The 16,251-nt window shown below is 35.5% G+C and overlaps 1 protein-coding gene across 1 annotated transcript in view; it reads right to left on the bottom strand.

Moving 5' to 3' along the window:
* Positions 1-16,251, bottom strand: part of LOC106135341 (inverted formin-2) — a 60,802-nt gene that overhangs the window by 20,549 nt on the left and 24,002 nt on the right. The window contains exons 3-6 of the mRNA XM_013335613.2: positions 5,723-5,831; positions 4,956-5,036; positions 3,442-3,601; positions 2,686-2,719 (exon numbers count right to left, since the gene is read on the bottom strand). Coding sequence (XP_013191067.2) covers positions 2,686-2,719; positions 3,442-3,601; positions 4,956-5,036; positions 5,723-5,831 — 384 coding nt within the window. The remainder of the gene's footprint in view (positions 1-2,685; positions 2,720-3,441; positions 3,602-4,955; positions 5,037-5,722; positions 5,832-16,251) is intronic.

A 16,251-nucleotide genomic window follows, 5' to 3' on the forward strand; every position in this document is an offset into this window, starting at 1 on the left:
GATGAGAAAAGAACTTTTTCTGATGGGCCTGGGTCTTGGATGTTTATCTATATAAGTATTTATTATAAAATATAGTATCGTTGAGTTAGTATCTCGTAACACAAGTCTCGAACTTACTTCGAGGCTAACTCAATCAGTGTAATTAAATAAGGTATTTCATGTGGTAAAGAAACCGATGATTTTAATCATCATGATGTCAGTTCTTTACGCATTTCCCTCTGAATCATCGAATCAGTGCCGTGTGTATAAGATTATTCACTAAACTTGCCTCTAATAACGGTTACCATTTTAGGATATACGGGCACCCACGCTAACCGTGCCTTTTTACTTATCTTGTGGCGAAGGATTAGGTATATCTTTTCTTTGTTAGATGTTTTGACTTGTTTAGGCTTACGTATATACTTAAGATTCTTCTTTTAGGCGATGGGCTAGCAACCTGTCACTATTTGAATCTCAATTCTATCATTAAGCCAAACAGCTGAGCGTGGCCTATCAGTCTTTTAAAGACTTTTGGCTCTGTCTACCCCGTAATAATTGTAATACCTAAACTAAATCATAAACATATCCCGAAGGATTTACGATAAACGATTACACGGATAAAAGTTTATAATTTATATTCTAATACAATTTGTTCATCTCTTTTTAGGCACGTTGTTTTATATAGCACTGTTATTTGTTCTTGTGAAAAATTTAATTTTTTTTGATATGCCAATTTTTTTTAAACTCATTTATTTGATGTCAGCAGTATGATAAGCAATATTTTTTCTTAAAAATTATATTTGTTAATTATTAATGATAAAATATTAATCATAAATTGCGTACTAATCGATTTTAATTTCCGATTAACCATTTAGTTGATTTTAGAATCTCATTATTTTGATATTAATTACTAAAAAAATAACCAAACTAGTTTCAAGTCCACTCTTAATTTTCTGATTAGTAGAATAATTTTTTTTTTTACCGGTGTATTTACACGATATAATCGCAGCTTTACAAAAAAAATTGTCATCATTTCAATCTAAATGAAACAACAAACAAAGAACAAGTTGTAAGGATTAGTAGTATCAATTTAATACATATTTCTGAGTTCTAAAAGGTAGACTGGTAGGTATTGCTAGTAACTTAGTGTCTTCTTCCTCCTGGCTTTAGTCCCGGTCGCATCCTCACCACTCTGGAGAGGAGCCCGGGGTATGCCTCTGACCATGGACCCTGGATTGGGTGAGTCAGGTAAGTAACTTAGTGTAACATATTTTATAATCGCGCCTCTTTTTTATAGAGACTATCTTATCATTCATCATCTTTAAAAAATTTAAAACTTCTAACTAATAATTCTTTGAAACTATTTTTATTTAACGGCGTCAACATCAGTGTCAACGTCGTGTTTTTTTGGCCGAAATATATCATTACTATCAGATAAGTACTTGATCATTTTCCAGTGCCTCCTTTTATCGACCGTCGATACAGTTTTTAGATATTACCTAAGTCACCATCACCAGTCAGTCAGTGAGGTGCGACGAGCAAAAAGTATCGTAAAAAAAATACACGTCATAAAAACTTGAGTACAATATAACTTAAAATAAGACCATGACTTTTATTACTATTTGTGGTTTGAAACAGTCTTTTGACGCGGAAACAACTATGGATTTCAATTTACTTTGTATTTTCCTCATCTTGGCTTTTAGTCCCGATTGCATCCTCACCACTCTGGAGAGGAGCTCGGGGGATGCCTTTGACTATAGATCCTGGATGAGGTGGGTCAAGTTTTTAAACGAAGCGACTCCCATCTGACCTTGGATATTGATATTAGATCCATGGTTTCAATTTACGTTGTATAATTTAGATGTTATTCAAGAAATTCTACCAATGTTACATATTGTAAACTAAGTATAGTTACATGCCGTGTGGTTTCCGGTTCCAACAGATAAAATAATAGGACCACTCCATCTCTTTCCCATAGATTTACTGTTGGCTCTGTCTATTCCGCAAGGGATACATATATGTATGTATATTCATTTACATGACATCTTTTATTCTGCGAAAAGTCTTGCAAATCCCAGGAGAACAGTTTATGATTTTATTTGGATGACCTCTTCTTCTTTGTCCTGACGTTAATGTCCCGGTTAGATCCACACTTCCATGGAGGGAAACCCGGGGGGTGCCCAATGACCATGATCCTGAATCAGATAATTCTCCACCTGGGTGATATTAGGTGCAGAAAAACTTTTTTCTGCACCTAATATCACCTAGTTTTCGAGGTTAAATGGGGTTATTAAAAATCCGGATAGTTATAAAGTATTTTTTGTTCTCTCGTATTAACTAAACTCAACCAATTTCTTATGAACAAACAGACAACAGATTGCAGTGATTACCGAACATAATGTGGGGTTATATAAGGAACACCTATTTATTAATTTGATTTATTTTATTAATATGTTTTTTTTTTTAATTTGATTTATTTTGTCAATTCTATTTATTTTACTTATTGGCACATAAACCAGTTTTACTACACAACATGATATAATATTACGAACCATTCGGTAGTTGTAATGACTAGTTGGACCTAAAAAATAGTTGAGCTTATAACGAAGGGGGTGACGAACGTGAAGTATAGAATTCTGTAACGGTTAAGGTACCTATGGGCGGGAACAATAATGTAATAACAAGTGTTGAAGATATTTTACTCACCTGAGGTTATTGAGAGTAGGCAGGAGACCGAGACCTGAAATAAAGTTACAAAGTTAGATATCGAAACCGCCGAGCTTGCATGAAGAGAGTTATGAATGTGGATGAAGCAAAGGAAGTATGCAGGGATCGTGGCAAGTGGAAAGAGGTAGTCTCTGCCTACCCCTCCGGGAAAGAGGCGTGAGTTTATGTATGTATGTATGTATGTTAGATATCGAATCGGAGTTATTGATTCTTAAAGTTAAGACTACTGGTATTTAATTGCAATTGATGAAAACAAATCAATCATTGTTATATATATCACTATTACTGATGAATTCGTTCCTGACTTGACTCCTATCAATAGCAGAAGTGATTAGGCAAGTGATGAAGACATATCAATCACTATTGTAAATATCACTTCTACCGAAGAATTTGGAGCCGATCCTTTAAGGAAATGAGTTATTAATCTTACCAATAAATTCATTTCTGACTCTAATCCTATTAGGAAACCTTGGAGCAGAGATGATTAGGTAATTGATGAAAACGCATCTGTCACTGTTATAAATATCACTTTTACTAAAGAATTTGGAGCCGATGCTTTAGAGAACTGAGTTATTCATCTTACCAATGACATCATTCCTGACTTTAATCCTATAAGACAATTTTAGTGCAGGAATGTTTAGGCAATTGATGAAAATATATCAGTCCTTGTTATAAACATCACTATTACTGGTAAATTTATAGCCAATCTACGAAAGGACTAGTTATTAATCCTACCAATGAATTCATTCCTGACTCTTATTCTGTCAGGCAACCTCGGAGCAGAAATGATGAGGCAATTGATGAAGGCGACCAGGGCGGTCTTGTAGTCCGTCGTGGTGGCATTCTTCAGCTCTTCCACCACGATGTTCAGGCGGTACCTCTCGTTTTTCAGGGTCTGAAATTAAATTTAGTTCGGTTTACTATTTACAATGTCACCTTATCTAGGATCATAGAAACAAAGGTGGAAATGTAACCGAGTTTAACGCCAGGAAGAAGAGAAGACACTTTATCTACAAAAGGGATAATGCAATAGAATATTATGTAGATTTTTTGCTTAATATATTCTGTTAGAAATTCTCACTGGGCTACAATTTAGTGCCTTATTTAATAATTCCGATTTTCATAATCAAGTATTGTATCCCTGTGACATTGATTTTGAAGGCAAATCCACAATATGCTAGTACAAACAATGTAACATTTGAATTAAAAAAAAAGGATTTAATACTAGACAAAATAAATGTCACAGTTTGATTTTTATTATATAAAAGCAGACTTGAGCGATCGATATTAAATTGAAGGAAAGCTGAGTTATAAAGTCATGAATTTTTATGACGACTCCTTCTTAGTACAATTTTAAATCCGCGTTGGAGGTTTCGTCCAATTAGACTATTTTTATGGGGTTTTTAGAAACTAAAGCGACCAAGTTGTCACAATTTAATGATAAAATTTCATTTTCTGTAATTTGATCAAACTTTGTATTGGAAGGCTTAATGGTTTATAAGGCTTCGTGTGTGGGCAATATGAGATTGTAAAAAAAAATTGAATTAATAAAAAAGTTGTTTTATGTCTTGTTATAGATAAGCTCATATTCTGTGTAGTTTTTATATTCTCAATCTTGTCGAAGAATGGTCTCGACAAGATTGAGAATAAAAAAAAACTTATGAGGAACGAATTATTTATTTAAAAAAATATTTCATACCTTGTAAATTCAAGCCCCTGTGCGATAGGTCCAATGTAAGTTCAAGATTTGCTTTAAATTTTGAAATAACATTATATTTTACAACAAATACTTTTATAGATAAACGTTCTAGATCAGAGCAATCAAAAAGTCCGTTATGCATCATGACTTGTCCGCGAATCGGACCTTTAATTAGAGGCAGAGCTACTACACTGCATCTAACAGGTCATCTAAGTAGCAACCCTTGTACATAATAACATATATTATTTTGTTTCTCTACAGCGAACAAATTAAAATCTTCTTCAAAGTCGAACACTCATGTCAGAGTGGTCGTGGTTGCGCAGACGAGGTCGAGAGATGATCAGCTGGTCGTATTCTTTCCCGAGGACTGTTCTCTCAGCGATGTGCTTCTATTTCTGCGACAGACGTTGCGAGCACCCTGGACAATGGTAGACTCAGTAGCTTTGATCAGGTCAGTCCAGCGAGTTGGTGATCGGCCGCTTGTTCTGCTTCCACCTGGGTAAAATCTACCACAAAGTCAATTCAGAATCCATAACATGTAATACTTTACCTTATATCGGTCCAAGGTGTCCACGGCGCGTGCGTAGCCATCTGCATTGTACACACATAATGCAGACAGAAGCTCGAACACCTGAACCAAATGAACAGGATTAATACATACATATAATCACGTCTATATCCCATGCGGGGTAGACAGAGCCAACAATCTAGGAAAGACTGATAGGCAACGTTCAGCTGCTGGGATGAGCAGGATTAATATACACATACATATAATCACGTCTATATCCCTTGCGGGGTAGACAGAGCCAACAGTCTTGGAAAGACTGATAGGCCACGCTCAGCTGTTCGGCTTAATGATAGAATTGAGTTTCAAATTGTGACCGGTTGCTAGCCCATCGCCTAAAAGAAGAATCCCAAGTATATTACCCTATCCCTTAGTAGCCTTACGACATCCATACTACTATCATATTTCATCATAATTTTTCTTGCATTCTCACCTCTTTGGAGAGGAATAAGTCAGGGTTTTGACAAGAAAAAAGAGTAATCTTTCCTTAGAGCATCCACTTAATTATATAAATAATTAAGAAGAATCCAACCCATATTGGATCATGTCATTATGTTATATCAGGTCAAGAGTACCCGAAACCGCCGAGCTTGCATGAAGAGAACTATGAATGTGGATGAAACGAAAGAAGTATGCAGAGATCATGGCAAGTGTAAAAATGTAGTCTCTGGTATTATGACAAAACTTGATGATAGAGATTAAAATGATCACATTAATGGTAATCCTGATGAAGACAATGGAACCAAACCCACCTGTTTCTTGACGGGCGCTGCTGGTGAAGTTAGGGCCGCTGCCAACTTCCCTGCATACTCAGCGTGTTCCACGATATAGTCCAGACCCACACGGCTCTCCATGCCCACGCTGTAACAAATAAAAAAAAATATCATAAAACTGTCCAAAATACATTTATGAACATACATAAAATCACGTCTATATCTAATGCGGGGCAGACAGAGCCAACAGTCTTGGAAAGACTGACAAGCCACGTTCAGCTGTTGGGATGGGCAGGATTAATACATACATATAATCACGTCTATATCTTTTGCAGGGTAGACAGAGCCAACAGTTTTGGAAAGACTGATATGCCATGTTCAGCTATTTGGCTTAATGATAGAATTGACATTCAAATAGTGACAGGTTGCAAGCCCATCGCCTAAAAGAAGAGTCCCAAGTTTATAAGTCTATCTCTTAGACGCTTTTTACGACATCCATGGGAAAGAGATGTAGTGGTCCTATTCTCTTTTATATTGATGCGTGAACCACACGGTACTTAAGCCAAGAAAGTTACTAAAGCAAATGTAATTCTTTAGTTAATTTAATTTTAATTAAAGTTGCTTGTTATTCATATTATTAGCATCTTTAGTGATGATAAAATTAACCTAACTCAGGAAGTCATCCATAAAAAAAAGAATATGTTTTTATTTGTTTTTATTTTTGACGGCCTCTGTGGCGCAGCGGTAGTACGCTTGTCTGTGACACCGGAGGTCCCGGGTTCAGATCCCGGCCAGGGCATGATGAAAAAATAACTTTTTCTGATTGGCCTGGGTCTTGGATGCTTATATATATAAGTATTTATTATAAAATATAGTATCGTTGAGTTAGCATCTCGTAACACAAGTCGCGAACTTACTTCGAGGCTAACTCAATCTGTGTAAGTTGTCCGGTATATATTTATTATTTTTTATTGTATTTTTTTCATTTCATTTGTTCCAACTACTAATAATCTAAGTGTGAAAGTAAGTTTGTTTATTTATTTGTTACCTCTTAACAGTTAAAATACTGAACCAAATACATATGTACCTATATAATATATGAAAAATTTCATGGAGATTTCGTGAAGAACAGAAATTGACGAAGAAGTTATTCACTTCCTTATCCTTTACGGTGTAGACAGAGCCAACAGTTTCGTAAAGACTCGAAGTGAAGAATCCTCGTGGGTTCAGCAGGTCCAATTTACTTACATCGCCATTTTAGATACATAAACATTTTGCATCATTGACATTCATCATTCTTTTCATGCAAGCTTTATGATACGTAAAATTTGATCTCAATAAATTTTTGACGTCTTCCCGATTTATTTTTTACTTTTAAATATTTAGGCCTTAAAGAGCCTTACAATGAAGCCTTAAGCCTCAGACGGCATGTAATTTACATGCCGTGCTTGACCACACCTATCTGCGACAAACTGGTGATAGCAATCAACCAAAGCCTTGAGCTATACAATCGTTAAAACCGAATCGATTATAGTTCTATTAAAATTGTGGTCCATATTCATGACATGTAGTGATTTAATTTTCAGTTTGTAATATGTTTATTATAATACCTATTGTTATATCAATGTCCACTGGTATTGTTCAATTCAATTCAAATTTCTTTATTTTTCTTCACAATCTAAACATGACACAGACTTATAGTAAAAATTACACGGTTCAATGGTCAATGGTTCAATGGTCACGTCATTATCCCTAGCGAGGTAGACAGAGCCACCAGTCTTGAAAAGACTGATAGGTCACGCTCAGCTGTTTGTCTTAGTGATAGAATTGAGATTAAAATAGTGACAGGTTGCTAGCCAATCGTCTTATACAGAATTCCAAGTTTGTAATCCTATCCCTTTGTCGTTTACGACATCCGTGGGAAAGAGATGGAGTGGTCCTATTCTTTTTTGTATTGGTGCCGGGAACCACACGGCAAATTAATACTAGTTTTATTATGATTGATGATTTAAAAATTTTAAGATTATAAAACATCTTGTTTTTATGAGTGTGGGTGTTTTTTTATCTGTAAGTACTTACACATTAGATTAATAATTTAGTCATCAAAAGATTGAAAGGCCACGTTCAGCTATTTGGTTTAATGATAGAATTGAGATTCGAATAGTGACAGGTCGCTAGCCCACCGCTTAAAGGAGGAATCCCAAGTATTCCATTCCAAGTCTATCCCTTATTCACCTTTTACTACTATCCATAAGGTGGAGGTTAAGATGTGGAGTGGTCCTTTACTTTTTTATTGGTGCCGGGAACCACACGGCACGGAAAAAACTTGATCTAAACAAAAATATCGTCAACACAAAAGTTAGCTATATATGTAGGTATGTATATTTATGCAATCATAACGCTAATCTGTCAGTCCGTTGCACAATCACGTTGTAAGGTCGATACGATATGAATCTTTGTCATTTCATAGGTAAACGACCTTAAACTTTATAGCTTTAGATATAGAGATTAGTTTTATAATTGACATTTGTATTGGTGCTGGGTCAAAGGGTAAGTTTATAGAATTAAGACGTTTATAGAGGTAGCATGTCAAATTGCACTATGTGCTTAACTATATCATAGAAAGCTCGATCGCCCAGGTACAACGCATACCTGTGCCCGCGCTTCATTCGCGTGGAATAGTTATTTTCGGTTGGTTTCGGTCGGTTGAATTTTGTTTAATTTCTCAAGGATTAATAATTTTCTCCGTTTTTTTTTCACATTTTCCATTATTTCTTTGCTCCTTATAGTTGCAGCGTGATGTAATAAAGCCTTAAGCCTTCCTCGATAAATGGTCTATTCAACACAAAAATCATTTTTCAATTCGAACCAGTAGTTCCTGCGATTAGCGCGTTCAAACAAAGAAACTTTTCAGCTTTATAATTTTGTATAGATTATGTTGTGAACTATTTATGTAACAACGAAACTATTTTTGTAAAAAAAGCGACCAAAGTCCGGCTTGTACGTGCATTGATCTTCCCGATTTTCCTTTACGCAGCGGAAACGTGGACCCTACGAGACACTGAGAGAAAACGCATAGATGCCCTGGAGATGTGGTGCTGGAGAAGAATGCTTGGAGTGGTGTGGACAGACTTTCGCACCAACCAGTCCATTCTCCAGGAACTCAGAATCAAGCATCGCTTATCTTCCTTAGTGCAGGCTCGAATTCTCTCTTTCTTCGGGCACGTGTCGCGTCGTAACGAGGCATCCATTGAACGACTGGTGGTGCAGGGGCGAGTTGAGGGTACCCGACCTCGAGGCAGGTCACCCATGAGGTGGACAGATCAAATAAAATCGGCACTAGGTGACCCTCTCTGTGAATGCTCCAGAAAGGCAAGATGCGCGACCATTGGCGAAAAATTGTAAAGCGAGCCACTAACCCTTCTGTACGACCACGACCACTCTGACAAGAGTGTAACGCATAAGAAGAAGAACGTCAAATAAAATTACCAATTCGACTGTTCACAAGTTTTATCACTTTTTTCATGATAATAACAAATTTATGATTTAATCTAATTATACAGTCCATCTTTTCACAGCAGATTATTTACCAAATAAACATTTTTTCTTTCTTTTTTTCTTCACACGGGCACGGGCACTTCACTGTACATACACCGATTTTTAAAGTTCACGACGACGTCTTAATAATAAATATATTGAACATACATATATCATTGTATCTTTCAACACGTCCATCATAGTTATGTACGCCCTAATGGTCCGTTAGTTACAGGTATGCGGTTCAGAGCCGTCAAAACAGTAACAGATACATATCTGTTTCCGGCAACAAATGAATTGTTTTAGATTTATGTTTAATTCAATTATAGTATGTCTATAAACTTTTAAAATATTAACTTAAAATTTCCTTAAAAATTTTTTACTTTTTCTAATATAAGACTTACTTAGAAAAAGTAAAAATTTTTTTATACATAAAAATTATGCCGTGTGGTTCCCGGCACCAATACAAAAAAGAATAGGACCACTCCATCTCTTTCCCATGGATGTCGTAAAAGGCGACTATGGCTTACAAACTTGGGATTCTTTTTTAGGCGGTGGGCTAGCAACCTGTCGCTATTTGAATCTCAATTCTATCATTAAGCCAAATAGCTGAACGTGACCATTCAGTCTTTTCAAGACTGTTGGCTCTGTCTACCCCGCAAGGGATATAGACCTGACCATATGTAGGTATGTATGTATGTATGCATAAAAATTACTTGTTGTTATAAGTTTGACATTAATCTCTGTGTGTCAGTGTGTTTGTTTGTGGCAACGTAGCTCATGAACAGATGACTTAACATTACAAAATTAATGATTTTTATTTATATAAATAACAGACACATAACTTCTAAAAATTTTTGTGAAAGCACCCTCAATGTGGGTACACCTACACATAGTACATACGTCTACATCGCTTACCAGATAGACAGAGCCAACAGTCTTGAAAAGACAATCTAATATTTATTTATATACTTTCTTACATCTACCATTACAGACTAAATCGAATGCGATAGTGAATAATCAATCATATCATTATCCTTAGTGCTAAAATAGAAACAATGTAGCCAAACTAGACCAAACTAAATTGTAATAGGTACATACATTTAAAATCACGTCTGTATCCCTTGCGGGCTAAACAGAGTCCATAGTCTTGATATGACTGATAGGCCACGTTCAGCTGTTTGGTTCTACAATAGTTTTTTTTGGACGTATTACACAGATTGAGTTAGCCTCGAAGTAAGTTCTAGACTTGTGTTACGAGATACTAACTCAACGATACCTACTATATTTTATAATAAATACTTATATAAGTAGATAAATATCCAAGACCCAGGCCAATCAGAGAAAGTTCTTTTCTCATCATGCTCTGGCCGGGATTCGAACCCGGGACCTCCGGTGTCACAGACAAGCGTACTACCGCTGCGCCACAGAGGCCGTCGTAATTGAGATTCAATTAGTGACAGGTTGCCAGCCCATCGCCTGAACAAATCGTAATACCTACAATTGGAAAGTATTTCTAGAATTTTGACGCAGACCTGGGCGTCCTTCCTTGCCCACCAATTTACATAGCTTGCGGTGTGGTGCAAGTTTTAGAAAGTAGCGGATATTTATATTTGTAGGAACACACATATCTTGCCGTGTGGTTCCCGGCACCAATAAAAAAAAGAATAGGACCACTCCATCTCGTTCCAATGGATGTCGTAAAAGACGACTAAGGGATAGGCTTATAAACTTGGGATTCTTCTTTTAGGCGACGGGCTAGCAACCTGTCACTATTTGAATCTCAATTCTATCATTAAACCAAAAAGCTCAATGTGGCCTATCAGTCTTTTCAAGACTGTTGGTTCTGTCTACCCCGCAAGGGATATAGACGTGATTATATGTATGTACATATCTTATTATTTACGGGGAAGACAGAGCCAACAGTCTAAAGAGACTGAATGACCACGTTCAGGTGCATGGCTTAATGATGGATATAAGGTTAATTAGAGAAAGACTTTACAGTCTTAGGTTAGAAATTAAAAAAAAAAATTGTCAAAAAACTACTTCTCAATCTAAAGTCTTCTAAAATAGTCTTTTTAAGGATCCTTAACTTAAATCAGACTTTAAACACAAAATATTTTATTTTTAAATAGGTAGGTAGATTTAAATAATAAATAAAAAAATCATCTATTGAAGATACAAAGATTTACGATGTTTGCAAAAATAAAATAAATTAAGCCGAAATTAATTAATGTGCCGTAATAATTAATGTGAAATTTATTAATAATTAAGACGGAAAAATATTCTAATTGAGGAGAAAGAAGAAATAAGTAAGTTTTTTCATAAGTTCATAACAAATGAGTGTATGACATGAACCAACCCAGATTCTAAACCAGTAGTTCTGACCGCCCACGCCAAAGTCTCAACTCGGATACAGAACAATTATATTTTGTACGTCAGTCAGTATATATGATATATACATATATTCACGTCTATATCCCTTGCGGGGTAGACAGAACAGTCTTGAAAATACTGATAGGCCACTTTCAGCTGTTTGGCTTATTGATAGAATTGAGATTCGTATAAAGTGACAGATTGCTAGCCCGTCGCCTAAAATTAGAATCTTAAGTTTAGTCTATCCCTTAGTCGCCTTTTACGACATCCATGGGAAAGAGTTGGAGTGGTCCTATTCTTTTTTCTATTGGTGCCGGGAACCACACGGCACAGTCAGTAATCAATTGCTTGTTATTTTAAAGCTCTACTTCTGCTGCGTGTACACAGTTGCATATCACGTCTATATACCTTACGGGGTAGACAGAGCCAACAGTCCTTAAAAAGACTAAAAGGCCTCGTTTCGCTGTGATGGAATTGAGATTCAAATATTGACAGGTTGTTAGTCCATCGATTAGAATACTACAATTCTTTTTACTTTAAAAATATAGGGCATCATTAAAAGCTGAGATGTCATCTATTGTTTCTGAAAAGTATCATCAATATATGTAATATCAACAAAAACGGTTAGACCGAACAACATTCTTGGAAGTAGATGATTAACTGTTTATGCTGATGGTGACATCTGCCATTTTATAAACAAACTATAAGCTGTTGATTATATAGGATTATATTATGAGCATATTGCGTAGGTCTGAGAATCGGCTAACATCTATATCTCATACCCCTTAGTGATAAGGGTTATCCACCTTTAATATTTATTATAACTAGAAATTACTTAAAAAATATTTAGATGGCAAAACAACGTTTGCCGGGACAGCTAGTTTTTTTTAATATAAATATACCGGTTTATACCCTAAGTGAGTACATACAGACATACATACATACAGTACACACGACCTCGTAACAAGGCCCTCCCGATTTGGTCAGGTCGTTTGGTGTCAGCACTCGCCCTTATAAACAACTGGTTGGAACTATGGAAAATTTTGTTGAACACAGCTGTGTTATTTTGTTATACGTTTTGGTCAGGATCAGGATCTTACGTACATACATACAGTCACGTCTATATCTCTTGCGGGGTGGACAGTGTCAACAGTCTTGAAAAGACTGGACAAGCCACGTTCAGCTTAATAATCGAATTGACATTCAAATAGTGAAGATGAAGAATTAAAAGTTTATAAGCTTTTCCCATAGTCGCTTTTTACAACATCCGTGGCAACAAATATGAAGTTGTCCTATTAAAAAATGCCGTGAACCACACGGCACGTAACTGCCATAGAAACAGTGGTAATTAAAATTATATAAGTACCTGGTATGGGTTGTAGGCGTCTGAATGCCAAGGTCACATCGTAATGGCAAATTTATATTGGTTATAGACATGGCATGTCTAATGTAATCTGTGGTTTGTGTAGTATTATAAAACGTACGTAGGTGGAGACTTTGAAATCTATATTAATTAACTAGCTGTGCCCGCTACTTCGTCCGCGTGGAATAGTTATTTTGAGCATCATTGAAGCCCTCGAGGATGCTCCTATTGATGCTCCATTCAGTCTTTTCAAGACTGTTGGCTCTGTCTACCCCGCAAGGGATATAGACGTGACCATATGTACATATGTATGTATGTTTAAAACTAGCGAGTATATTGTAGGTTCTATATTTTATAAAGTTAAGCGTGTTCATGATTTACGATTACCCTTAAATATGAAACCAGACATCCTGTATAAGAAAAAGCAAATTTATTGAATAATATTTATTTGAACAAGTAACTATCAATAAATGGAATGGTTTCTTTTCTAATACATACATACATACATACATATAATCACGTCTATATCCCTTGTGGGGTAGACAGAGCCAACAGTCCTGAGCGGACTGATAGGCCACGTTCAGCTATTTGGCTTTAAGATAGAATTGAGATTCGAATAGTGACAAGTTGCTAGCCTATCGCCTAAAAAAAAGAATCTCAAGTTTGTAAGCCTATCCCTTAGTCGCCTTTTACGACATCCATGGGAAAGAGATGGAGTGGTCCTATTCTTTTTTGTATTGGTGCCGGGAACCACACGGCACTTTTCTAATATAATGTTATAATAATGTACTTAGTATGTGGTTTGAATTTTTCAAACAAAATACTAAGCACATTATTATGATTGACTGATTGTCATATCAATTCAATGCCTAGGTCTAGATATTTGAAATTTGACTAAGGATTTTCTTAGGAATAATTTTTCCGCGGCAACTAGATTTTAGGCGGGTGGAGCCGCGGGCATACACTAATAATGTCCATTAAATGTAATAAATAATTATCTAACATATAACGTTAGATTTAGGATCTTAAAAAAAAACTTTAAACAGATAAAATTGTCTAAATCGATTAAAAACAAATTAACTTAGTTCAATAAACTCACAAAACACAAGAAATACTAGTTTTTCAAGAGCATTTAAACTAATACCACCTGATAAATATACATAGTACGGACCATACTCTCAGAGTCCATAAAATACATAACCGATACTCGATATCTGAACAAGATACTAGTAATAGCGTAACAGGTATTTCCATTTGAAGTGACTCGAGATTCGGTTGTTCACACCTCGTCTTTCTTAATGGCTATAAAATTTATCTATTTATTTTATTTCGTACACTTTAAAACCTTTACTTAATAAAACTGTATCCAAGCGAGGGATATAGACGTGACCATATGTAGGTATGTATGTTTTTTAATGTAGACAATGTGCATTCGTCCACGATTTAGATTTAAGAGATCTATATTTGTAAATTGACGTCCTATGAAAATGCTGCAGTGTAGTTTGTTCCGCCGCTTCTTCTACACATGCGCTTTGGAAGCGGTAGTAGTTATAATTAGATTTAAGTTATGTGACGTCAATAAGTGATACCTTGTATCCAATTTTGAAAATAAATCTATTCTATTCTATTCTATTCTGTATGCATAGTGTTACTTCAAAATCGATTGTTTTACAAATTTCTCCATACAAGTCTTGTGAAAGTGAATTCGTGACTATTTGCAACAGTAACTTGTATGGTTAGAACACGCATGCGCAGGTAACAGATATTATCACATCTCACTTTAAGGTGATAATGGTCTAGATTTTAAAAGATAGGTTTATTATCTTGGGATTCTACTTTTAGGCGAGGGGCTCGCTATCTGTCATTATATGAATCTCAATTCTATCATTAAGCCAAACAGTTGACTGACTGTTGGCTCTGTCTACCCCGCAAAGGCAGACGTGATTATATAGGTTTATGTATGGTCTTGATTAAGACAACGATGGTCGTCACATCGGAAAACGAGAGGTTAGTAATCGCAGGTCCGCTTGATCAATTATACGCGACATTGACAATACACCAAACCTTCTTTCAAAGTAATATTTCTTAACTATAAAAATGTTGATTCAAATGTATTGAAAATTCAAAAAATTCAAAATTCAAAATTTTTTATTCATTATTATAGGATATTATTATATCGCTTAATAATTGTCGTATGGTTTAACAACTTGGTTGACGTCAAATAAATTACTTAAAAACTAAGTTTACTGCCGCTTCCAAGGCGTCAGTGCAGAAGAAGCGGTAACAAACTGCACTGCAGCATTTTCTTCAACAACGTCAACTTCACAATATTAAATTATACTTAGAATAGAATATGGACGGGAGAATACATTGTTCACGGGAGATTTATATATTTATGAGATTTAATATTGAAAAAAGAAATATATATATATATATATTTTATGGATTGCCAATTTTAAAAAGATTTATGTACAGAGTGTACTGAAATTTTGATATAAGTTCAAATTAAACTACAATTAATTACGAGGTTCCTGTGCCAAGCTCGAGCCAGATGTTTTTATCATTAAGGTAATCATCAGTCCTATAATAAGCCTTCTCACAAAGTACTTTCTTTACATACTCTTTGAATTTTCGGTTGGGCATATCAAGAACAGACCTATTATAAAATCGTATACAGTTCCCCATAAATGATTTACTGACTTTGCTAAGCCTATGAAACGGCATGACTAATTTATGTTTATTACGTAAATTTCTATCAGTTGTGGCACTAACTTTTTGAAAAAAAGAGGTATTTTTCCTAACATACAATATAAGATCAAAAATGTACTGGGACGCTACTGTAGGTATGTTTATTTTCTTAAAGAGTTGTCTTAACGAGTCTCTTGGTCCTAAGCCGTAAATTGCGCGAACGGCCCTTTTCTGAATTATAAAAATAGTTTGTATATCAGCCGCGCTACCCCATAAAAGTAAACCATAAGATAACAAGCTATGAAAATAGCTGAAATAAACAAGCCTAGCTGTAGCTACATCTGTCAATTGTCGGATCCTCCTAACAGCATAAGCGGCAGAGCTAAGTCTATTGGATAGTTTAGAAATATGAGCACCCCACTGTAGCTTTGCATCAATTATAATTCCTAAAAACTTTGTATTTTCAACAAATTCTAATTTCTGGCCTTCCAGTATTATGTCAGTATTGGCCTGCCATACGTTTGGAAGGGTAAATTTAATGCATTGGGTCTTATTAGCATTTAAAAGAAGATTGTTGGTTGAGAACCAGATAGATATGGCATTT

This window comes from Amyelois transitella, chromosome 20 (assembly GCF_032362555.1).
Source record: "Amyelois transitella isolate CPQ chromosome 20, ilAmyTran1.1, whole genome shotgun sequence".
Classification (NCBI taxonomy): domain Eukaryota; kingdom Metazoa; phylum Arthropoda; class Insecta; order Lepidoptera; family Pyralidae; genus Amyelois; species Amyelois transitella.